This window comes from Anoplopoma fimbria, chromosome 16 (assembly GCF_027596085.1).
Source record: "Anoplopoma fimbria isolate UVic2021 breed Golden Eagle Sablefish chromosome 16, Afim_UVic_2022, whole genome shotgun sequence".
Lineage (NCBI taxonomy): Eukaryota > Metazoa > Chordata > Actinopteri > Perciformes > Anoplopomatidae > Anoplopoma > Anoplopoma fimbria.
This window is the reverse complement of record NC_072464.1, coordinates 1,601,856-1,627,322: the sequence shown is the minus strand read 5'-3', so window position 1 is coordinate 1,627,322 and position 25,467 is coordinate 1,601,856. Positions and strand designations below refer to the sequence as shown.

General features: G+C 40.7%; 1 protein-coding gene across 1 annotated transcript in view; it reads left to right on the top strand.

Annotated features, from left to right (window-relative positions):
* Positions 1–4,546: 4,546 nt before the first annotated feature.
* itgbl1 (integrin, beta-like 1) overlaps positions 4,547–25,467 on the top strand; it is a 45,742-nt gene continuing 24,821 nt past the window's right edge. The window contains exons 1-6 of the mRNA XM_054615120.1: positions 4,547–4,638; positions 10,265–10,467; positions 18,830–18,976; positions 19,968–20,090; positions 20,583–20,723; positions 24,264–24,404. Of these exons, the coding sequence (XP_054471095.1) occupies positions 4,547–4,638; positions 10,265–10,467; positions 18,830–18,976; positions 19,968–20,090; positions 20,583–20,723; positions 24,264–24,404 (847 nt within the window). The remainder of the gene's footprint in view (positions 4,639–10,264; positions 10,468–18,829; positions 18,977–19,967; positions 20,091–20,582; positions 20,724–24,263; positions 24,405–25,467) is intronic.

Here is a 25,467-nt window from a genome sequence, read left to right as displayed (position 1 = left end):
TGTCAGCTAACTTCATGAAGGCTTTCTAAATGAAAAGAAAATCAATCTTTTGGTAATCTTGTTAAAAACTACACCTGGGGCATGTAATGTATAAAAGGCACCAGAATGGCTGACCCTTACATGGCCTCCAATGGGAGACTGTGAAATCCCCCAAAACCCCTTTCGGCAAACTGCTCGACTGGGATGTCAATCAAAAGAAACGCATATCCATCCTGGGATCGAAAGCTGAGAGTGGATGACATCGACGGAGCCAAGGTTACTATGGAAACGGATGAGAGCTAAGGTGCTACATTTGGGCAAAAAAACAAGCTAACCACGGTCCATGTACACGTTTGTTGAGTCAAGCGTGGGTCCTAAACGAGGTTAACGTGATGACACGTCATAGTGGAGCAAATACAAGACAATATTGTACAAAGGCCTAGTCCGGAGGATGAGAATGCCCCCCCACTTCCTGGAGAACCGACAAGCTAGGTCGGTAGCATCCCGACAGCAACAACAGCTGACACACAGCACACGGCGAGCTTAAGACAAACACATACCGAGTCACTTACGAGAGGAGGGTTTCCCTTATCTGCCGTGTCTCGTCCTGTCCATGACATCAGCTGTGTTTTCAGGTTGCGTTGGGACCGTGTGTGTGTGTGTGTGTGTGTGTTGGAGAGAGGGCGGGAGCGCGCACAGGTTTCCAATCACATCAACCAGCGGATGCAGCGGAGGCGCGCAGCCGTCTCCATGGTAACAGCAGAAGGTACCCTCGAAGTTGCTGCATCACAACCATCCTCCCAAATACTTTTATTTGCCTCCTATTGTTTTAGTGCTGTGATGATATTATTGGCAGACTGACATCTCCTGTTATTGCAACAACAGTAGAACAGTATTGCATTACGAAAACGAGTTTATTTTCATTATTTTTTTTTGATGTGGGCAGCACATCTACACAGTTCTTTCTTTCTCATAGCCTAAAATAGTCTCAAAATCATGCACTTTGCTCAAATTTCAGAGAGGACAGTCAGCTTCAATTTTAATGACCAATGTTAAGTTTGATTTAAAGCTGCATTTATCAATGTTTTATTTATGAACAATGGTTCAAAGTATTTAGTGTAATGTATAAAGTTACAGGGATTCACAAACTCATATTTTGTCATTTATATATAAATGACTCTCTGATTGGCTAGAGTTAATTCCCTGTTGAAGAAAAATGAAATGTATCAATCGAGCGATGTAAGAGCAGTCTCAAAAACAAACGCAGTGAAGTTCACACAAGCAGTTTGTAAATGCAGTTTAATTTAATTTAAACAGAAAGTATTTATAGTGCAATCGGAAATATATTTGTGAATCTTGATATTTGTTGATGTGGATTTTTTTTTTTCACTCTCTTCTAACTGTTGGCCCTCAAAATCATAAACCATCCGTAAATAAAAGCATTCTCTTAATATATGTTTACATCCTAAGTGTAATTTTTGTCATTTGGATTGCCTGTACTGTAATAGTATTCCTGCTGATTATTCGGTATACCACATCTATTGCATATCCACAGAGAGGGATCCCTCCCTGCCAGCTAAAACAAAGCCTGAACTCCTCTATGCATACCTTTGATTGGAGCCCTCATAAATCATTGAGCTTAGTACCGCTGTCAGGTCAACGCAGAGTAGTGTAGAGTTCCTGTGGGATGAGAGGTGATGAAAGTTTCACTTCAGCCTGCTGTGTGTAGCTGACGTAGCTGTTCATAGGCTTTTTTTCCTTGCTTTGGCCTGGGCTTTCATCAGGAAGTTTAAATACTGCCAGAGTACAGAGTGTTCTGACCGTTTTCTGGAGGAAGCATTATATTAGAGGGTTGGTTAAAAAATCATATTAATCCAACTACTGTGGTCGTACGAGGTGACATGCTGTTTTTACCAGTTATGACAGCGTGTGGCTGGTATTGTTTCCACCTTGTGAGTGTGTGTGAGTCATAAAATGTGGACCTGGAGAACTGGGAACTACCACAGAAGTGGTTTTGAGTACTTTACCAGGTGTTATCTGTCTGTCTGACTGTCTGTCTGCCTGTCTGTCTCTCATTCTGTCTGTCTCAGGTGTGACACAGCCTAGATCCAAATGAAAGCCGAGTTGGAAAAAATGGGCGTTGCAGCTGGTGCGATCACATCGCATGATGGCATTTTGATCTGTTTTTTTTCTCTCATTTAAATGATGTGTTAAAAGTGTTATTGCCCAGTAGTTTACGATGCACCATACCAGTAGGTACAGTCAGGTCCATAAATATTTGGACATTGACACAATTTTCATCATTCTGGCTCTGTACACAACCACAATGGATTTGAAATGAAATGAAACAAGATGTGCTTTGAGTGCAGACTTTCAGCTTCAATTTGAGGGTATTTACATTTTATATGTGGTCCCTCCGTTTTGAGGGGACCAAAAGTAATTGGACAATTGGCTGATCAGCTGTTCCATGGCCAGGTGTGTGTTATTCCCTCATTATTTAATTAACAAGGAGCAGATAAAAGGTCTAGAGTTAATTTCAAGTGTGGGATTTGCATTTGGAATCTGTTGCTGTCAATTCTCAATATGAAGTCCAATAAGCTGTCGCTATCAGTGAAGCAAGCCATCATTAGGCTGAAGAATCAAAACAAACCCATCAGAGAGATAGCAAAAACATTAGGTGTGGCCAAATCAACTGTATGGTACATTCTTTAAAAGAAAGAAAGCACTGGTGAGCTCAGCAACACCAAAAGACCAGGAAGACCAAGGAAAACAACTGTGGTTGATGACCAAAGAATTCTTTACCAGGTGAAGAAAAACCCCTTCACAACAGTTGGCCATATCAAGAACACTCTCCAGGAGGTAGGTGTGTCTGTGTCAAGGTCAACAATCAAGAGAAGACTTCACCAGAGTAAATACAGAGGGTTCACCACAAGATGTAAACCATTGGTGAGCCTCAAAAACAGGAAGACCAGATTAGAGTTTGCCAACAAAACATCTAAAAAAGCCTGTACAGTTCTGGAACAACATCCTATGGACAGATGAGGCAAAGATCAACTTGTACCAGAATGATGGACAGAGAAGAGTATGGAGAAGGGAAGGAACTGCTCATGATCCAAAGCATACCACCTCATCAGTGAAGCATGGTGGTGGTAGTGTTATGGCGTGGGCATGTATGGCTGCCAATGGAACTGGTTCCCTCGTATTTATTGATGATGTGACTGCTGACAAAAGCAGCAGGATGAATTCTGAAGTGTTTCGGGCAATATTATCTGCTCATATTCAGCCAAATGCTTCAAAACTCATTGGACGGTGCATCACAGTGCTATCACAGTCTATGGGTTCCAGACTTCAGGCTGTCTTTGACTGCAAAGGATTTGCAACCAAATACTAAAAGTGACAATCTGATTTATGATTATGTTACTTTGTCCAATTACTTTTGGTCCCTTCAAAAGGGGGGACCATGTATATAATTTGTTGTAATTGCTACAGTGTTCACCTGATTTGGATGTAAATACCCTCAAATTAAAGCTGAAAGTCTGCACTCAAAGCACATCTTCATTGTGTCATTTCAAATCCATTGTGGTTGTGTACAGAGCCAAAATGATGAAAATTGTGTCAATGTCCAAATATTTATGGACCTGACTGTAGGTGTCGGTATAGTGGGTGATTTTGCGACTCAATTTAGGAATTTACCCTCCAATGTGGCGTTTATGGGTAAGATCAAATGCAAGGTACTCCTCGGACTCCACTGCTATTTTAAAAGTCTCAAACATAAGTATAGATCGGATTGTAGTTCCTTGAGTGCCTCTGATTGTCAGACAGCGTTTTGAGACTTACCGAAATTTTATTTTTGCATTCTACGCTGCTTAAATTAAAAATTTGTCCGATAGGGGTCAAAATGCATGCTACTATTTCGAGGGGCCACTTGATTCTCTATTTTGACTCATCATGGAAAGCACAGGTGTCCTTAATATATTGATAAAGATTCTGTTGCATTCAAGTGTCCCAGTAAGTTATGTGGCAGTGAGCCAGCAGTGCACAATACCAGGACGCTGAACCCTGAGCGGCTAAATGAGATTCAGCCTCCGTTATGTTCATCATCCACACCTGTGCTTTTCTTATTGTGACATGTCGAAATGTCCTCACAGAAACAGCCCTTTTACATCAAAAGGAAAGATAGAAAAAACAGTGCAGCACCATAGAGAGATCATCTGGAAAAGGAAGGGGGGAAAAAAGTGAAACAAAACATAAACCCCCCCCCCAAAAAACAGTCTGCTTCTAATTACATCTCAAACTGGTGACTTAACTTTTTATTTTGGCAGTTTCCCCCCTGCTCCGGCTCCTGCCCAGGCCTGTGTCTGAGAGTCAAGACTAATCAAAGGCACTTGTATGGAGAGAACTGTTGGCCTCTGAAGGGATTGAGCCAGTTCAAGGCCAGCCTGCTGCTCTTTCTCTCCTTCTCTTTTCCTCTCTCTCACTCTCTCTTCCTGTCCTCTCCGTTTAAGGCAAGAAAGATTGGGAAAATTCCTTCGAGCTACTTTGCTTCAGGTTTCTCTGGGATTTAAACATGCACACTGGGGTTTCGGTGCAGTCTATGTCGCTGCCGTTGTTTCTCATTCTGCTCTCTGCGGTGGAGGACACTTTGTTACAATCGGTGAGGTGAGTTTCCGCACAGCTTTGTTGTTGTTTTTTCCTTGTTTATTTTGGGGCAGTCTAGAGAGCGAGAAGGAAGAGGGAGGTGCAGAGTGTTGCTGACAAAGACAACATTTGCAGAGTACAATGTGGTGGAAGTTTATGAGCGCTTATACATGGAGTTTGCATTTCTTTATGCTGTTTTACTTGCAATGATTCGGCTTGCCATGGGAGGAAAACTTTGCTTCTCCGTTATTCACCGTCTGAATAGCACCCTTCTTATAAACTTAAATTCTTTCATTTGAATTTTTATTTTAACACTTTGGCTTATCACATCAGCTTTCTTGGCCATTTGGTTTGGTTGAAGAACGTTAAGTGACTTCTAGGCTGGAGCAAGGGGTTTTGTGTTTCTAAAATCTTTTATTAACCATAATTTATAGGCAATAAACAAAATTGAAATAAATCCAAAAGCCTAATATATGTTAACACATTTAAGAAAAACTGCAGTAACCTTTTGAACTATAATGAGTCATACCTATTAATTTTTTTGGCCTTTAAACAAAATCATGAATCATTCCCTTAAGCCCTTAAAGCCATAAACAGATTTAAAGAAAATATTACATATAATTAGGATAAGGTGTGAATAATGACAATATCGGGACTTGGCTAAAATGCAAAAAAAACTTTTTTTTTACCTTGGCCTTTTCAGTAGAGGCTGAGTCTGCAGATTTATAAATGTTGCCATATGATTCAAACATAACTCGAATGCAGAGGGGGTATTTCCTCCAAGCAGGTGCATCGTGCCTGTGTAGTGATTATATTGTGTGCGTTATAGTGGAGCCTACAGTGCAAGGCATTTATTAGACAGCAGTGGCAAACTCACTTACACTTTACCACAGGAGGCGATTATAGTGTTTTTCTTTGGTCTTCAATAGTGAAAATCCAAACAATTCCTACCTTGTTTGTTTACCAGGTATGTCATCATAACCTGGCTGTGGGAAAACGAGTAGGTTTAAAACGCTTCATAGTGAAGGTTATGTTTTGTAACCTTAGTTCTAAGAACACAGCCAAAGCGAAGGAGTGCCATGACACTTACCATACGTATACAATGCTCAATCTGATCAACGTCTTAAACATGGAGAATTTATTAGCGAATAAGGTTGGAGGGCTCCACCTGTACTAATAAAACTAGGGTTACCATACCAACTCGTTCTCAGCCCAATGCGTCAAATACTGCAGCTTAGTCAGTGCTCCTAAGCTTCAAACTATGGTGCTCTTCGTGTCCCTCTAGCATCTGTTTTGGACGTGTCATGGATGGTGTGTCAATACAGGCTGGTTACATTGATTGTGTCTTTTCAAAATCAACTTCTGTCTTCACAGGAAGTTAGGTTTAGGCAACAAAATTACTCAGATTAAAGAAAAGAGCGGGGTTGACGTTAAATTCACTGACTAACGACGCACACTACTAGCCATTGACAAACGAGTCATATGACTAAAGACATTAAAGCTTTGTTTAAACTCGCAATTGGACTACTTCGTTGCCTTTGTACAAGCCCTTTAAAGAAAAAGTCAAGAATTATACATTTTAAAGCAACAAAGGTTGAATATCCTATAAAACATTTTGATTTGGCTGCAAAATATATTCTCAAATGAAAATTTTAAACACCTCCTGTTTCTAAAGCATCTAAAAGGGAATTGTCCTTCTTTTTATTATCCCTAGACATGTAAAACGTTATTTTATCAGTGAAGTATTTGTGACAGTCACGTGATGGCGAATGCGCCAAGTTACAAAAATTCAGAGGTGCATGACCAAGAGCTAAGATCACTTTCGGAGCCTAAGCACCCAATGTGCTCCAAAATAAAATATGTAATTTTATGGAAGTCACTCCAATGCTATTCGCCTATACCATCTACGAAAACATTAACAAGAAATAAGGATTACTAAATGTCTTTAAAGGTTAAACAAAAAGTGGATAGGACAGTGGATAGGAAGAGCAGATAAGAACAATATGGGTCGTGTCCCTGCTTCTTGGATACTTAATATATTTTCTAATAGTCTTAGTTCAAGGCTTATAACGTACTGTTGTACCAATTGCAGATATTTCCTAAATTTGCGGTTGGGCATGTAATGGGCTGTCCAGATCCAGCCTTGTGAAAGTAGTTTGTTTTATCTTTCTACAATGTTTTCTATTTTTGTTTATTTCAGGTACAATGCTTTCTGACCATCGTGATATTTCCTGTCATGCAGTCATATAGCCATTATGTATTATTTCTAATCTTTTTGTTCTGTTCAAATTAGTATTGTTTTTTTCTAGAATCTGGGAGGCAGCATCAGCCATTTTTTAACAAAAGCGTTGAGGCGGCATTGCTATACTTTATTTGGTAATTGCCAACTGCCAGTTTAAAGTGTGACAGCACTAATTGTAGGTTTCTCAATAAGCACACACACACACATTGTACCTGCAATTATATCACTTTGTTCTATCCAGAATATGATTGTTTCTATATCTATATACAGTCTGGAGCAAGGCTAACATGCTAGTTCTTTTTTTTGTTTATTGTTCTGATTTAACTTGTTCTATTCATCCTATGTTTCTTCTTCTCTCTCGTTTTTCATATTTGTATAAAAACACTGATTTTACACAAGGTAAAGATAGCCGCTTCTGTTTGTCCTCCTTCAGCCACGTGAATTATCCTTGTATTAAGGCATTTGTGCGGTAAAGATTAGAATTAAATACATTTACACCGCATGGATAACTCCAATAATAAAAACCTTTTGTATTTTCATGACGAAGATGACTCCTCCAGAAATCGGGTCAATACGATCTATTCCACCCTCAGCATTTTTGTTGCATCCCAATTCTATTTCCGAAATCACTCACTCTGTTTATAGCGGACCGATTTTTAGTGATATCCAAATGTATGACAATTTTCAAACTCAAGTAAGTGGACTGAAAGTATCTCACAATGCATCGTGAAAAATATTAGACAACTATGGTCACTAACTGAACACCATAGAGGGAAATATGGCAGATGGATGAGAGGAGACAGAACAGCGTCATTGATGCAAATCCATGAGTTGCCTCGCAAAAATAACAAATTTAATATGAACGGAGCAGTGCATCGTAGCACAAATGTCCACAAAGTAATTTTGTCTTCATTATTTTGGGAAAGTACGCTTATTTCCCCAACATTGTCAATGGCAGCTCAGCCCGCTTTACTCCTTATGTTTTTACCTTTCACAATATAAGCCCTAGAACTATATGCTGCATCAATACTTACCAGGGGGAACATTAATTCACTCGGAGCATTGTGCTAAGATGCAACTCAAGAAATAGCTTGCAATATGTATTTATCGCAAATAATGCATGTTGGTATTTATTATGGCTTGATCTCGTGCCAGTGTTGATCTGGCACGTTTTCAGAAAGTGTTTGCTTCCTTTTGGTTGAGATCACAGTGTCCTCCTCTGGTATTAATAATAATAATAATAATAATAATAATAATAATAATAATAATAATAATCAATCCTTTATTAGTCCCACAATGGGGAAATTCCCTTGATAGTGAGTAGGGAGCCATGAATGAGTGAAGGATTTCGGACACAACCGGGGTGACTGACGGATCTGGTTAACAATGTTGTGGTGCAACCAATACTTCTCCGGTGGCAACTTCAACTTGCCAATTAGTTTGAAATAAGTGCCAAAACTTGGAGCATGATGGGGCAGTATAAAAACAGTGGAAGGCAGAGTCAAGGGCAGTGTCCGAAATCGTGCACAATATTTACTGTCAACCTTTTTATTTGCGTATCTGAATTGAAAACGTATCATGTCCTCAACAGTCGAATGAAAAAGTTGTAGTCACTGGCACATTCACTACTGTCTACCTACGATCCAACAATGCAATGCTTTTGTAGATGAGAAAATTACCATTAGGTGACTCAACACAGTGATGCACTGAATATTTATCATTAGTAAGTGTCCAAAATGTCTATTTACCGCTCACTATTGAGTATACTTCTTAGTGACCTCTGAAAGTCATCATGGGAAAAGGTTTATCCTGATTTACAGATGAATTCTAAATTCAGTCGGCTGATCAGCAGTGGAACATGGTCAAGGCCAAAAAGGGCGTCCGTGGATGAAGCCTGTGTGAAATGGAAGTTGTATAACCTCCCCATGACATTCTTTATTTAATTTCAATGGGAGGGGTTAGGAACACTTGATCTGTTTGAAACTGGACAGTTTTTGGAGGGCAGGATTAGAAAAAGAATGTCAGACAGCATCCAAATGAAGCAAATCTCACACGGGAGATCCCGAGGGGTAAAAGCAAAGCACATGCAACAGCTGCTGGAGCTTAATGAATGGTGAAGCTGTTTCTGTCTCATTTGATTTGTTATTATTAGCTTAAAGAAATACTACATCCACAAAATGATCATTTGTATATCTATTACTCACTGTGTGTTACCTTGGAGTCTTGGAGATAACTTGTTTCCTCGTGTCTCTCAAAGTTTTTTAATGCAGTCAAAGCATGTGGTGTAGTATATTGAGTGGCATTTAAAGAAAGTTACATTGTATAATAACGAGTATAACCGATGGGCTACTTTCACCCAGAAGACAGCTGTTTGTGTCTTGTGTGAAACCAAAAGTAACCATTGACTTTGGGCTTGTTACGTAATGCTGTTACGCTTGTTACGTTACATTTTGTTGATATTTTTTCTAACCTTAACCAAGTAGTTTTGTTGCCTAAACCCTAACCAGTCATTTCACACCATTGATCCTGTGGCAGTGTGTATGTCTGCAAGCTTGATACAAGGCTGATATGAAACATAATCATGAGACTTAATTAATTAATAAGACATTTCCCAGTTTTTGTATTCTTTGTTCAAAGTGGAGGCATGAGAGGCAAACATAGAAAGTTCAAACCAATTTATCTCCAGGAATTCAAGGTGAGTAATTAACATACAAATGGTCATTTTGAGGACAATTGAAATTCCTTTAATTCTTCACATTCTGTTTTTGTGTGTGTGTTTCCAAGGTGTTTTTTTCTTCTTTCTTTATGCAGACCCAAACAGGCTGGCTGTGCTCTGAGTAGTTACATTTTTCCCAGTATTCTTCATCTCAGACTTTTTTCCTCCGTGATGTTGAGGTTGAAATAACAACAAATGGAAGGGAAGTTAAAAAAAGTTTTTTCAGTTATGCTTAAATTATGATACAGGTGACAGAAAATGAAACAGTGAAGCAAGGTTTTACCATTTTTCACAAGTTACCATCAAGAGGTCACATGGTCACATGAGCCCTAAGCCCTCACGGACTTTGCGGGAGCACGCCTAAAAGTCTCTGAGAGGTTTTAGATTGGGATTGGGTCACTGCATACGGCCACGCTCCCTTTGTTGTTTCTTTGACCTCAGCCATGTTTTGCTATTGCAAATTGAAACCACACACATACATACACGCTGATTTATTACAGAATCCACAAAGAAATGCATTTTGAACCTTATTGGACTCCTGCCTGTTCTATGGTTCTTTCAAACACACTCATCCTACCCAGTAGCCATCAAAGGTATTTTTCGCTCAGATATGGTACCCTATATGGTGACCCTTGACCTCCACAGTTTACAAAGCTGGATAACAACTGGCCTTCTCTCTTTTTCTCCAGCCAGGTGGGTGGTGTGTGTAAGCTGTCCACAGAGTCGTCTCTGCGCCGCTGCCGCACACCCAATGGCAAGATCTGCAGCGGGAGTGGCAAGTGTGACTGCGGCATCTGCACCTGCTTGGCCAAGGAGCCAGGGAAGTTCTACGGTCCGCGCTGCGAGTGCCACGACTGGGTCTGCTCCACGCACAATGGGAAAACTTGCAACGGTGGGTACATTTATGCATTGACGCGTGAGACAACCTGCTGGTTTTGGTGTTAAAGCGAGGAGGGAAATATGTCAAAACACTGTTTTATTGTCATATATTGTCTAATAAAAGTTTGACATTCCAAGTTCCCTGTGAAGTAGTGTGCAGTCACATGGCTCCACATGTTTTAGTACTTTGGTGCGGTTGTTAGAATAGGGTCAGTAATTGATGCAGCAGATCTCGGCCCAGTTCCAATCCAGCCTCTATACTTTCACCATCCGTGTCTGAGTGAACTCTGCTTGTAGTCACACTCAAAGCTAAATGAAACACCCTTCTTTAAGGTGTAGGATATATGTACAGTCGCAACCTTTGGTAAGAACTTCCCTCTCTCCAGCAAATAAACTGTAAATAAATGTCAAAATCTGAATAAGAAATACTAAATTGGGTTTATGAAACAGTTGCTCCCATTCTAGAAAATAAATGTTAATATTATAATGAGAAAATATAAATAAGATGTATCTAAGTATATAAGACTATTATGTATTAATATGTGCCTTATACAATAAAACAACCAATACATATATTATGGATACTAGTAAAATATATAACTGTGCAAATAATAACCCTGAAAAATGGTTTCTATGATTAAGTGTGTAAGTACAAGAATAGCATAAATAAATATGTATATAAGTTTAAATGTACTTCATAAATAAATGCAGTTATATTACCAGAGTAAACCAGAGTATTGCACAATTAAATGATTGCACTAAATGATTGCATTGTTGAGTCAGTATTGCACAGCTGAAGGTATAAATTATAGGTTTACAGCTACTGATAGGGGTAAAAGATAATACATATATGTTGTATATTTGTATGTTGTATATAAATATGCAACACTTTAGAATCAAATGAACTGATTTCCCATTTTTGAGACTAGACAGTGGTGTATTTGATCCTACATACAATGTTACCGTCAAGTATTAAATGTCTCTCTATATTTGAGCAGAACAAGTAAATGTTTGTCGGCTATTGGATGTTGCACGGAACCATTTGAATGTATTGTGTTACCTGACAAACACAAAAGGGCATTGCACATTGTCAGTAAGAGCAGCTGCTTCAGTCAGCATCGATTTAGACTTGTTGTTGGAGGGTTTTGTAACCCACTTCCAATCCCCGCTAATTGGTTTGGGATGGTACTTAGAATGACGGACCCTCCACGCAAACGTGCAAACAACTGGCCCGTCTTCACTGAGGGCTTGCATCGGAGAGGCTTGACAAATGGACTCTCCAGCTGCTAGCTAGCATCTGTTTCAGCCACAGACTTGGAGTGGATTAAGAGCATTTCGTTATCACCTGTGTCTTTATTGCCAAATCTTAGGGGTGCTATATCGTGTCTTTGAGGCATCACATTGGCAGCAATTAAGAGAGTTTCACTAGTAATAGACAGCTGGTTGGTTCAAGTACGTTACCTTAGCATTAGCTTTAGTTGAGAGGCACAGCTTGGAACTTAGCCTGCTGTCTGCAATTTGAAATGCATGAAAGTTCTCCAAAAGAACACATAAGAGTGCATCCATGCTCAAAGGCAAGTTGCCCTATGAAGTACATCTCCACTTTGCACACTGTCTTCCAGAATAAGCACAGATTTTGCAGTCTTGCATATTACAACAACAGGCTTTTACCATGGAAATAATTAGGTACCTGGTTGGCAAGTTTTATTACTTAACTTTACAAAGTGCATTGAGCAAGCTGGAGGTCACCAGATAAGCTAATATAAGTGAAACTTTTATACAAACACCATAGCCCTGCAGTAAATCTTACCTGCATGAAGGTTACAGTGATCAGTTTTGTTGGAAATAGTTTGGGTTGAATCAACTTTATGGTCATTTGTTAGAAACAGCGGTCTATGGTGCCCTTTTGTTGAGGCTGCTATAATCAATATTTTTTATATTAACCATAAATCAAATGACTACAGGTAATGTGAAAGGGAACGCACAGAGAATTATCATCCGACCCTGCGGTTTCCTGTTGCTCTACAGAGCGGAGTGACCAAAAATTTGTTTTTGTCCCAGAATATTTAGTCTACCTTTATTGATATAAATTTGGCAAACAAATCCGAAGAAACACCTGTCAGTACAATCTAACACCACCCCAAATGACTCTAAGTGGACCACACACTGAAATCAACTCCTTAGTTTTATTATAACTACCACAAGGCTAGGATTTGTTGCAGGGCAGTTCTATTAGAGTGCGTTAGTTTTAGTTAGATGTACCTAAAATAACTGGCAAGTGATGTATAGCATAAACATATGTAGTAGGGGACTGCTTGTACATTTATCAGAGGAGATAATATAATGGAAGTTGCGAGAGCGGTAAGTCCTTCCTATGTTGATGTAAGGCAAAGGAACCCTCCTCTTTTTGTCAGGTGTTAAATGGAGACGTGTTTGCACCTAGAACAGGTATAACGGAGATACGTGTGCATCTTTTTATGTGTGTGCGCACGTGATGGGCTACAGAGATTTATTGGGGCGGACGAGTCGGCCGCTGTTGAGGAGATCATTACGGTTCAGCAGTCTGGAGCGGGGAGGCCAAGCGCTTCAACCTGATAATTGGGTCTCACTCACTGGGGGACACAGACTGCAAATGGAACCTCGATGCATCAGAAGAGGGATGGGTCTTCACACCCGGACAAAAACACAGACAGACATACATTCCTACATTACCAAACGTGGACTGTCATGCTACTCTAACCAAGTGTGGACTTCAGTTTCTGTTCATTTTGGGGAAAAAAAGAACAGAATAGAACATTTATATTTAAGGTCTTTACTGCAAATCTGCTTTGAAATGTTTTTTAAAGAACTTGCCAAGAAGGGGACTTGCAGATTTGAGTGATGTCTACCTATCAAAGAGGGGACTTCCACATACTGCAGTGGAACCCATTCTTTCACCTGATGAGAGCACACACACACAAACTTATATAAGCATATTGAGAGGAATACACACATGCCCATCCCCACCTCAGTTGTTCAATGGCCCATGCAGCATGCATGCTGTCTGAGATCGGCAGCCAATTTCTCTCCCTGCGGCTCCCTTATCTCTCACAACTGCCCAATGATAAGATCCAATAGATTTTGTTTCTCTTTATGGGGATAAACTGTGTGTTTTTTCTTTTCCTTTGCAGAAACGTTGGCTTTCCTGGCATTGAGCTTTAATTTTTCCTAGGATGGCATTCATCCGGCTAACTTAAATCCTCCCAATCAGAGGAACAAGTCACATTTTTAAATTTTGGTCTAATGGAAATTAAAACGTAGTTGTTTTTTAACTATTTAAGATTTGCCCGGGGTACCTTACTGTCGCCACAGACTGACACGACATCCTGTTCCTGTTTGTGGGGAGTTTGCACGGTCTTTCCTTTTTTGTTTTGTGGATTTTCCATGAGTGCAGTGAACAGACATCCAAGTCAAGTGAACTGGAAGCTCTACCTTTATGTACTGTGAATGCATTCAGATGAACAAAAGTCAACCGCCCAGGGTGCTCTTTAGCAATGCATGCTGGATTGGAGGCATTATAGAAGCAGTTCATATACTGAAATGTTCGCGTTGTGGTTAGAGGAGAATGAATAGCTGTCCTTGTCGTTTAATTCAGAAGAAAAGAGAATATTATGTTCCTGTTACATATGCATTGCATGCTTTACCGCACAATAACGGATACAGACATACTCCTCAGTTCTTTTCCTTCTTTCTTTTTGTTCCATTGTGTGATCCCATACATCATTTTTAATCACAATACCACCAAATGCTTTTTGATCCACTGGCAGAAAGAAATGCCTGTACCATTGCACATTGTATGTACCATGGAACGTTCCATGATAAGGCTAAAAATACATACATTTCGTCACAATATAATAGACCTGTTATTGGCACACAATAAGGAGGAACATTTGAGCTTTAAGAAAGTTGATTTTTTTAGGATGCAAACAAAGCACTGATGCTGTCACTCATATGGTTTTCCTCCCACTGATGCATCCCACATTGTAGCAAAGCGATGGGATGATGACCTGGACTAACATCTGTAAGCCAAATGTGCAAAAAAACATAATTTCACTCTGCTGATTGTTTTCAATTGTGTTTTAATCTTCCTGTTTTGTCTCCCCCTTTTTTAGTATAAGGTACAATACATGAGAAACATGATCTTTGATTATTTTCATAGATTTCTGCAGTAAATCCCCTGTTTTCAAAGCTGAGGGTCAACGTGGCAGTGTTTCCATTCTTTTTTTCACAGCCCTCCCTCTTTTATTTGCCACATAAAACCTCTCTCTCTCTCTCTCTCTGTCTCTCTCTGTCTGTGGTTTCCTCTGGTTTGTGTTCAGACAGGCTGTGCTTCTCTGCCATTCATTGTCTTTTCTCATAGTCAGAGACACAGCGGGTGGCCCAGAGCGCTGCAGGCTAGCATTGTCCCAGTGAAGAAACACTGTATTATCAACTTGTTAGTAATTACTGTTGCAATATTGAATAACATGAGACCATTATATCAAGACTGAAGTGAGCAACCCAGTAAAGACACAATGTTGTCATTGGAGGTTTCTGCGAACAGCGGGGTGCATTGAAAGCGGACATTTCTGAACCAAAAATACGTCTCCTGACTTTGTTCAGCCTCGTATCTCGCTTGCAGAAAAGCACAATATCACATGGTTAACGATGTAAAAAATGTAGGTCAAGGCAAGAAGACTATTTGGTTAAGGTAAGAAACAAAGATCACGGTTTGAGCTAAAATTAGAACATAACAAACCTAACAACTGTAACTATCGTGAACAAATAAAAACTGCCCTTAGCATACTTTCTTGTGTAACGTTACACGACAACCGTTACAACTTTACTTCTGGTCTTAATTTTGGTTTCACGCAGGGACACTAACAGCAGTCTTCTGGGTGAAGGTCATGTGTTTGGTTGACCCCTCCAGCACCCCTCCCATATACCAAATGATTAATAATAACGCCTGCTCAATTTACTTTGTCACTTGCTCTGACCTAATCCAAAAGACCTCCAAATTCAACTTATCACTGTTTTTTGTTACCTGGTGACTGGGCTGTAGTTAGTTTCAAAAGTTCGCTGTACAAACATGTAAGTTCATGATTCCTGCAGACTTTACCATAAGCGTATCCTTCTTGCCCTATCTCAAAGGGGCAATTGAAATGGGAAGGCATGAGAGCGAGAAAACCCTTTTCCCCCCTGATGGATGGTTGTTCTGAGGTTCTGTAAGAACATATTTTAGCCTCTCTCTCAGGCTCTGGCTTTTCAGAACATCTGCTCTTTTCCTGGCTCAGCCCCCAGTCTTCTGCCCCCCACTGCCAAAGAAGATCCCACCCAAGGGGGTTTTATGTCAGCAGCGCATATGAAGTCAGCTTGTCCAGGGCCGTTCCACATCAAACTCCTCCAGATGCACTTTCCATCAGCACTACATTAGCTTAAGATGTTGCTTCCAAAATGGACACATTATAGACAGATGAGAGAAACTAATCATGAGAGAACAACTCACTAATGGCAGTCTGTCCAAAATGACTAAAAGCTTTAATACTCATTTATGTTGATTTCCCAAAGAGAGAGGGAGAGAAAAAGAACAGGGACCCTAAGAGGAATGCAGTCCTTATGCTATTACAGCCCATTAAATTGTTCATCTTTGGTTTCTATTTTTTTTGCTAGTGCATTTTTTGATGTGCTTCACATCTTGGATATTCTGAGCTTTTCTGGGCAGTGTGTGCTTGTGTGGTGAGTCACCTAATGATTCCAGCGTGGGCTGCAAGGAGAAAAAGCCGCTCAAGTCTATCCAAGTCTACTAGTAAGAGGCAGGTTTTCGATTGGGGACTCATTTCAGCTTCCAACGACTGCTCACTGTAGGAACAAGTGTTTTTCTACATTGCTGTTATCGTGCCTGGGGAAGATTAAAAAAATAAATTGGCTTTTTTTATTTCAAAGGCATGATGAAGGCACCAAAGTTGACAAATGAAGGTTGAGAATTGTAAAAAAAAAAAAAGAAAAAGTAAGGATGAGAAGCAGGAGCTGCTTGTTGCGAGGGCGGCGCGCACCGAGAATGAGTTATTACCTGGGACAGGTGTCTCCTAGATCTTTTGCCACAGAACACGAGCAGACGTGCCTCTGTTTCACGCTCCGCCACCCACAGAGAGAGAGGAAAGCAAGGGGGATAATTACTCACTGAAATGAGTATCATGTTATGGAGAACATGATCTAAACAAAGAATGTGGGGAAGGGGGATGTCATCTTGAGATGCAATATGTAATGTATGTCTGGCATTATAGTGTTGCTTATAATTATAAGCGCACTGAAACCTGAGTAGGCCCGAGATTGCCTGAAAGGCTAGTGTTAGAAGTGTTCTCTGCTCACAGGGAGGGGATTTTTCTTTTGTTCTATAAATTTAATTGGCATTCACTCAAAGATTGCTGGATTATGGTGTTCCACACAACCCTTTTTCCTTGTTCATCGCCCTCTCAATAACGTGTTTTATTTTATCTTAAGCAGGGACAAGTTAGATTCTGAAATTAGCCTGCGATGTCACCATCCTCTCCTTTTTAATCATGGCAACGGAACATCACCTATTACTGACAGTGACGCTGAGGCACAGATGTAACCTATCTCTCCCAGACCCCCATGGGATGTATCTGTTCCCAATGGTCTAAGGCCCTGATTGGCTGGGCATGCGTGTCCGTCGGCTGTGCGTGGGAGGGACCCTGAAGTCCACAAGCCACGGAGAATTACTGCTCAGGAAGCACCAAGGAAGATAAACTGTTGACTGACAGGCACCTTCCCACGCACACAAACTTTCGCCCGGCAGACAAAGAGGGTCCGTTTTATGTGTCAGAGTGATTGTCAAGCGGAGATTAATGGGGACCAGTGGGTGGCAGTGACTTTGTAATATACTGCTGAATTCAGTTGGAGAGACTTGAATCTGATGTGTGGAAGTTCCCATCCGTAAAACTTAATTATAAATCCAAAAAGAGAATATTTTTTGTTGTTTTGTTTTGTCATTTACATCTATTCTGTATAGAACTGTGCAGGGATGTGACACACAAATGCTTATGATTCTTACACCTTCTGTTCAGCAAGAACAGTTTCACAAATGAAAGGCACTTTTATGATTTTTGAAGCGTGAATGCAATTGGCAGAAGTAAAGAGCTAAGGTAAAGCTATTGACAAACTACAACACAGTCACACAAGCACGAGTATACACAACTAGGCTGTGAAGGCGGACTAGTCTGAGGGATGACGTTTAGTGGTTTCATTTACCACATTTACCACTGTTAGCAGACTACTTTTAAAGACATGTATTTTATATCGTAGAATAAAACATTGATATATCTCTTATAACCACAGACCTCATCTCAGGCATCTTAATAAAAACCCATTAAAAAAAAAACATTGATTTAAAAACGAAAGAACCGGAACTTGAAAAAGATTCTCACTCATTTCCAGGTTTTTGACTCAGTCCTGCAGCTCTGTATGTTGCTTTTCTGGTGTGTTTCAAGATGCTTAAAATGTTTCAATATGCCAATGGTTTGATAGTCTCGAGACTGTTTCTAACCAATATGTGGCAACATTGCAATAATATGGAATTTGAACTTTTGAACAACCAGCAGAGAGTAGAATCTGCACAGAGCCACTTTTTCAGTTCACATAATAACAATTGTATATAAGTGTGAGATTTCATTAAAACCAGTTTATCTTCCTCAACATCATATTACCGCTGTGGTGCAGCTGTCTTGGAAGCGTACTTTCCATATTCTCCTTTCGCCTTGAACCCGTTCCCAAGTGTCCCCTGAGACGTATCGATAATGAGAAGAGACGGGGGACTCTCCGGTTGCTAATGACTGATGGATGGCCCTTGCAAAAAAGGACGTCGCGTTTACACGATGAACGAGTCGGGAGAATGATTGAGTGTGACATACAAGGCCCCCTCGCTGCTAAATGCACCAGGAGCAGCATTTATAATAACTCGTCAACAGCCTTCGTTTGCATCACATGATTTCCTCCTCCTGTTTTTCATGTCGCTCACCGCGGCCATCAGAATGAGGAGAAATAGTGACGGAAAACCACCTGCGTAGGTCCTCTGTACAGTGGACAGCGAAACGCTGAGTGATTGGAGGGAAAGCTAGAATATCATCCTGAAATTTTGTAACATTTATGCATTTTAAGGGAAATGTCTCTTTCACATACGTTAAAACAAGTCAAGGAGTCAAGTGAATCCTATAACTCCAGTTCCTTTTCTGCTGGTAATGCGAAGCCAATGCATCCACTTAAGACAACACTTGTCCTGTTTAGTAGATGGCTTCTCAGCATTGATGAACAGCATGTGGTGCGTTGTGTTTTCCTTTTAGACCGCGGCTACTGTGACTGTGGGACGTGCGAGTGTGATGAAGGCTGGTTCGGAGAGTCCTGCCAGTTCCAGGAGGAGTGTGACCTAACCGGCAAGAAGAGCAAAGAGCTCTGCAAAAACCCACAGGGGGTGGTGTGCTCCAACCGAGGTACTAGGACCACACACACACACACACACACACGCACACACACACACACACACACACACACACACACACACACACACACACACACACACACACACACACACACACACGTATTGCCACAAATAGTCGTACACATGTCTCTCAAGCATTGACACAAATTTGCATCAAACAAACAGATGTAATTCACACAAAATCACATGTGTTTTTTATATTTGTCTTTTGGTACTGTATCTCAAGTTTATAATCCGCACACTTTAAACTAATATATCATAAATGCAATATAGACTAGTAATACACCAATATTGAAGACAAGGTCCATGTGGCCAGGTGTTGAAATCGACTGACATTTATAACCGCAAATCGATTTACAAAGTTAAAAACTCATGATTTGTTTGATAATGTAGACATTTTCTAATAAACCACAAAGTCTACAGTTAATAATTACAAAAAAAGCCATGAGCTTATATTCAACTTGAAAGTGCATTTCTGTCAGTTAAAAGCAGGAATGTTCATTTAGTAAATTAAGGTCCATTTAGAGTCAGATACACCATAAAGCAGGGTATACTTTAGGGCAGGCTTACTGTGATTGACAGGTTGCCGCTGCCACCAGAGCCGTATACAGCGTCTCTACGTCACTCCTCTGTATTGCAAATATGGTAACTACATTCATTGGTTGGGAAAAAATAATCAAAGATGGCGTCGGCAAAACTGTCGAACTTGAGGCTTCAAAACGGCCCTCCACTCATTTGAGCGTGTAACGCATCTTGCTGCATCATTCAAAAAAGTACACTAACATAAACACGAAAACAGCTTTGCCGTCTTCAGACACCAGTCTAGATCTGTTGACACACAACGCACAGACGGTCCCTCTGGCTCACATCTGCAAACCAGCTGGTCTCTTTAAGTGCACCACATCAGAACGTACTCAACCAACTGATACTGTGATTTATCTTCCAACACATGCACTTTTATCTGTGTCTGGTATCTTTAACAGGCACATGCCACTGTGGCAGCTGCATGTGTGACATTAAGGTCAAAAGAGGTCTGGTGACGGGACGCTACTGTGAGTGTGACGACAGCGAGTGTCTGGACGAGGACACCGGAGAGGTGTGTGGAGGTATGGCCCGCAGTCCCTTTCTCACCCACCTTAGTTTAACATGTGGTCATTCACTCTGTTTGACTTAAGAGAATACATTAGCACCATGTGTCATTGAAGGTTCATTTGAAGTTTGCACTGTTGTCTCTGGCCTACTGCGGTGTTCCACTCATTTCTGTTCCCAACAGGTGGTTCAAATGCCTGTGTGTCAATGTTAAATTAGCCATTCATAATTTCCCTTTGAATAAACAATTGATGGGCTTTGATTATCAGAAATGTAGGTACCTTAATTTGTCTAGCAAGTCTCAAATAGTGGCAAATAAAAGCAGTAAGTATCATAATGTTTAATGTGTTATCTTTTCTTTTTAAACATATGATAAAAAAATATGTTTACATAAAACCCTACAAACTGGACATTTAAATGAGTAAAAAGAATGTAGTAATCTGTCAATCTGTAACACTGACAGAGGTGAACTCATCAGTCGTTGCATGTGCATTCTGATCTGCTTCCAGGCCACGGCCAGTGTTACTGTGGAAACTGTTACTGCGCTGCTGGTTGGCATGGAGACAAATGTGAATTCCAGTGTGACATCAGCCCATGGGAGAGCAAGCGGAGATGCACATCTCCAGATGGCAAAATCTGCAGCAACAGAGGTCTGTTTCCCCGCTCCAAAGCCAGTGTGCAGCAGTCAAATTGTTCCATGATTTTTTACTCAATCTGTATAGCTAATGATAAACATGATTAAGTCATGTAGAATTCTAAATATATACAAAACATAACAAATATGGAAAACATGTTTTTTCCAACAGCCATTATGCGGATGCAGATTCACCAAGAAATAATTTACTGGAATGATAAGTAAGGCAATTATGCAATGCAATTTCTTAATTGTATCTACATCTTCTAAATCAATTAGAGTCAACCGATAGTTACAGTTGAATTAGTTGCTAGGAAACATGAACCAAACACTGTAAAGGAGATCAAGTTAATTTCCTGTCTCCTATCTAGTGTCATAAAGATGAGTAAAAGACACATACTGCTTCTGAATTAGCATATGATGCACTACATACTTCATGTGTGTATTTGTCGTTCAACATACTTTTGTTTGAATAAACAGTGGTATGGATTTTTTCGGACACAGTGAACTGTATTGTATTCACGTCACTTCCTTCATTGCATGACAACCTCATGTGACCAAAGGATGATTTTTTTTAGAATCATAAAGTCTGAGCTTATTAAAACTATATGTTACGCCTAGCAAAGTGTAATCTTATACTTAAACTTACAGTGAAGCTTTAATGACATTACAGAGCTGTCCGCCATTGTCTATTATGAATGTTTCTACTGCATTGCATTGTGGGCTATTTCTGCCGGTGTAGTGTCCAGTCTTTGCACACTTTAATATATCACATGATATAGTCTGCAATTCACGTCCTATTGGTTTCATACCAGGGCTTCGGACATACCTAACTATCAAACATACTGTTTTGGCGTACTGAATAGCATGTTAGTATTCTACAGGAATGCTTTAATGTTTTTCTTTTGTTTGTTTTTTTGACATGTTTTTCTTTTGTTTTAAATGGGCTGCAACTGCATTTGTTGTGCATCCCTTTGTTGCATAATTACGATAAATGATTGGTGAATCGTTAATCCCGTTATCATTATTCCCCACCACTAAACAGTGAAACCCTGGGGAAGAAATGAATGGAATTGAAACTCAACATAGATTTGAATAAATCTTTGATCCGTCACAGTTTCCGGCATGTGTGACAAGAGAACCCCAGTTCAGCTCCTCTTCTGCTCTCTGACTATCACAGATAAAAAAGAGTCAACTTTTGAATTGAAATTAAAAAAAAAAAGAGATGGAGATAAAGGGACCAAAAAAAAATCACTTGAGAAATACAGAGAAGAAGAGAACTCAGAGAAAAGACCGGTTGAAGAAATCCTCATGTTAATTGTGCTGAAAGTCATAAGGGCCTGGCGGACAGACAGTCAGAGAAACAGCTTCGCTAACTCTAGCTCAAGTGATCCTGCAGGATTTCAGTAAAGCTCTCTAAAATTAATTATAATGGACTGGCTGAGGACTGGCTAAGTGGTGGGGGCCAAATGGTTGGCTGCATGGACAGAGCCCAATGATTTATGGTTAAGTGCACAGCCGACACGGCATGAACAACCATCGACTGTGTTCATGGTGTAGAAGCCCATTGTACTCCTCAGTAGCAGAGAAAAGGCCAGTCAAAGGCCGGACAATCCCAAGAGTCACCGGAGAAAGAGAACAAAGGAAATACGACTGCAATTAAAAAGAGTCCATCTTATTTCCAATCAACCTAGACACACTTTTCTATAAGCTTGACAGCGTTTTGCAATACTTTCAAAAGGACTTGTTATCAGTTATTTATTGATTCATTTATTGATTCCTTTTAGAAACATTGTTTTTGGAAGGTGGAAAAAGATGCAGGTTTTAAAGCTTTGATTAAGTTTTCTTTATCATTCTGTTGAGCAAAAGCTAAGCTGTGTCATTGTAATTAAACAAATGTGTACAGGAAATCACAACGATTTGACTGACAATGACCACAAAATGTGTCATATTTGAGAATAAATAACAAAGGTTCTGGAGCTACTGATTATAACCTGAGCCCCGGCTAACGTTTTATAAAATTGATGAAAGAAAAATGCTTGGGAAAGACTCTTTTCACATTTGGTTGCTCCTCTCTAAGGCAAATCCAGAATATGATGATGATAATGATGATGTGTGATGTGTGGCTTTAATTTAATGTTAAATTGCACTTGGCGTAACTGATGTAAAAATGCAAGGCACCTGTACTGTAAACTGTCCAAAACAACACTTACCGACATGCACTGCCAACAAATATGAAAGCACAGTGTGGCCTCTGCTCAAAATATTATAAATCCTGTATTTTACCCCTTCTTTTTGTAAAAATATGCTAACATATTCCAACATCGTTTTCATCCTGCCCCACACAATTCTCGAAAGTCAGACAATTTGGTGCTGATTATAATGGGAACCATTCTCAGTTCCCGTACCCTATATATGGCACGTCAGAATTAATCCTCCTTTTAAAGCACTGTGAAGATAATTCCCCGGTGATTATGGGAGATGGATCAAGGAAGATGATTACACGAGAGGGTTGATTTGATTTCATCACCCTCTATAGATGTGGCATGTTTGGTGCGAGGGTTGGAAAATACGTCCTGCTCCACTTACGCTCCCAAATGAATGTTTGAATGATTTGACTGACGGGCACGCAGTGGATAGACTCTGTTTTCATTCCAACAAACTGACAACCCTGTTCGCTTCACCTAGCCTCCGCAGTTAAGCTAATAATACACCGACTGGTGCTACGTGCTGTCAAAAACGATAGCAGCCACATAATGCTGGTGGCTAAACACGTGCATCTATATGTGATTTCTTGATCACAACAATTTGACTCTGAGATAATATGGCACGAGGCACACAGAAAGGGATGATTCCACTTTTGTGTCGAAGGGGGAGGTTGCTTTTTAGCTGGAAAACAGGGATTTAGTCAAAAACTGTACATGCGTCCTCTAATAGAGTGCTGATTTTACAGAGCATTTTTTCTTCCAACCAGTACTGGTGCTCTAATCTGCTACCGGTGATGCCAGACTTTGACATTTGTGTCAGACATAAAAGTGCATGGCTCTATAAGTCCAGGGCTCCGGGGTTATGAGGGTGGTGAGGGAGGACCGAACCAGGGCCGAGGGCCAGACACGCGCCAGCCACAGCCCGCAGGCTTGCCAACTGGCCTGGCTCCCCCGGGGGTTCCCCCATGCTCTGTCACTGCTGATAAGAGAAAATGGGATTTCCACCGGCTGCTGCTTGGGCTGATGCCCTGGCTAAGATGCAGAAACAAATGAGAAAGAGACAGGCGGATAGATACGTAGATAAATGAAGAAAAAGTGAGGCAGATGTTGGCTGTGGCCTAAAGTAGAAAACGAAATCTTTCCAGCAGCATCAGTGCAAGAAGCTTGCCCCTTTTCTTTTCTTTTTATCATGACACGGACAGTGAGTTGTATTTAGCATTGTTTTGGTTGTTTGTTTTCCAGTACACATGATTGATTTCTTTGGACTGTACTCCATCAAAAAGAATGTACAATGGAGAAATAGTGCACTGGAATTAACAATATGCTTCTGTTTGCTGTGTGTGTGTCAGGGACCTGTGTGTGTGGAGAGTGTAACTGTCATGATGTAGATCCCTCCGGCGACTGGGGAGATATCCACGGAGACACCTGCCAGTGCGATGAGAGGAACTGTCACGCGACCTACGACCGCTACACCGACGACTTCTGCTCAGGTGAGGTTACAGTGTTTAGATTCACATACCTGTATGAAAAACATTTACAGAATTCCTCTTAAAAAACAGTTCAGGAAAGATTTCAGGAAATGTACTTATTTGGCTTTCTTACAAGTTAGTTGGATGAGAAGATCGATAGGCTACATCTCTCATGTCCATCTGCTAAATATGTAGCTGGAGTCGGCAGCTGGTAAGCTTAGCTTAGCATAAAGACTGGGGGAGGCTCTTTCAGAAGGTGACAAAATCTGTGCATGGAGTGTCAGATGGTTGCTTGGCAACTGCTACCAGCCATAAAATTTCGCCGGCATATACTCCCCCAAAAAACAGTGAATTGTCATTTGTACTTGACACCTTTGGGGTTGTACAAATAAAACAAATGACGGTCTTGTTGGTGAGCTTTTGAGGTGTTGGTAGGCAGATATTGTTGCCTTCGGACACAGCCAGGCAAGCCGTTTCCTGCTGTTTACAGCCTTTATGCTAAGCTAAGCTAACGTGCTGCTGGCCACATATATAATAATAATTAAGCCTTTATTAGTCCCACAATGGGGAAATTCGGTTCTCTGCATTTGACCATCCCGGAGGAGCAGTGGGCTGCAATGAAGCGCCCGGGGAGCAATTTGGGGGTCAGGTGTCTCGCTCAAGGACACCTCGGCATGTTGCCTGTAGAGGGGTTTGAACCACCGACCTCGTGGTTGCAGGTCAAGCGCTCTACCTCATGTGCCCCATCCGCCCCCATATATGGTTGTGACATCAATTTATTCATCTAACACTCTGCATTAAAGTAAAAAGGCAAACAACGGCTACAGTGCTGACAGAGCTAACAGTGTTTATCTGAAGGGAACCCAAGGTGGGGGCCACGCTATCACACAACAACGGGGTCGGGGTGGCGTTATCTGCTGTATCCGCCATTAGCTAGCCACTGAGACACACACACAGGGACTCACATGCACAAACAGACGCTCTGGGCCAGACCAGCTATGTAAATAAATCACAGAGAAGCTCGGATAACAACACACACACACACACACACACACACACACACACACACACACACACACACACA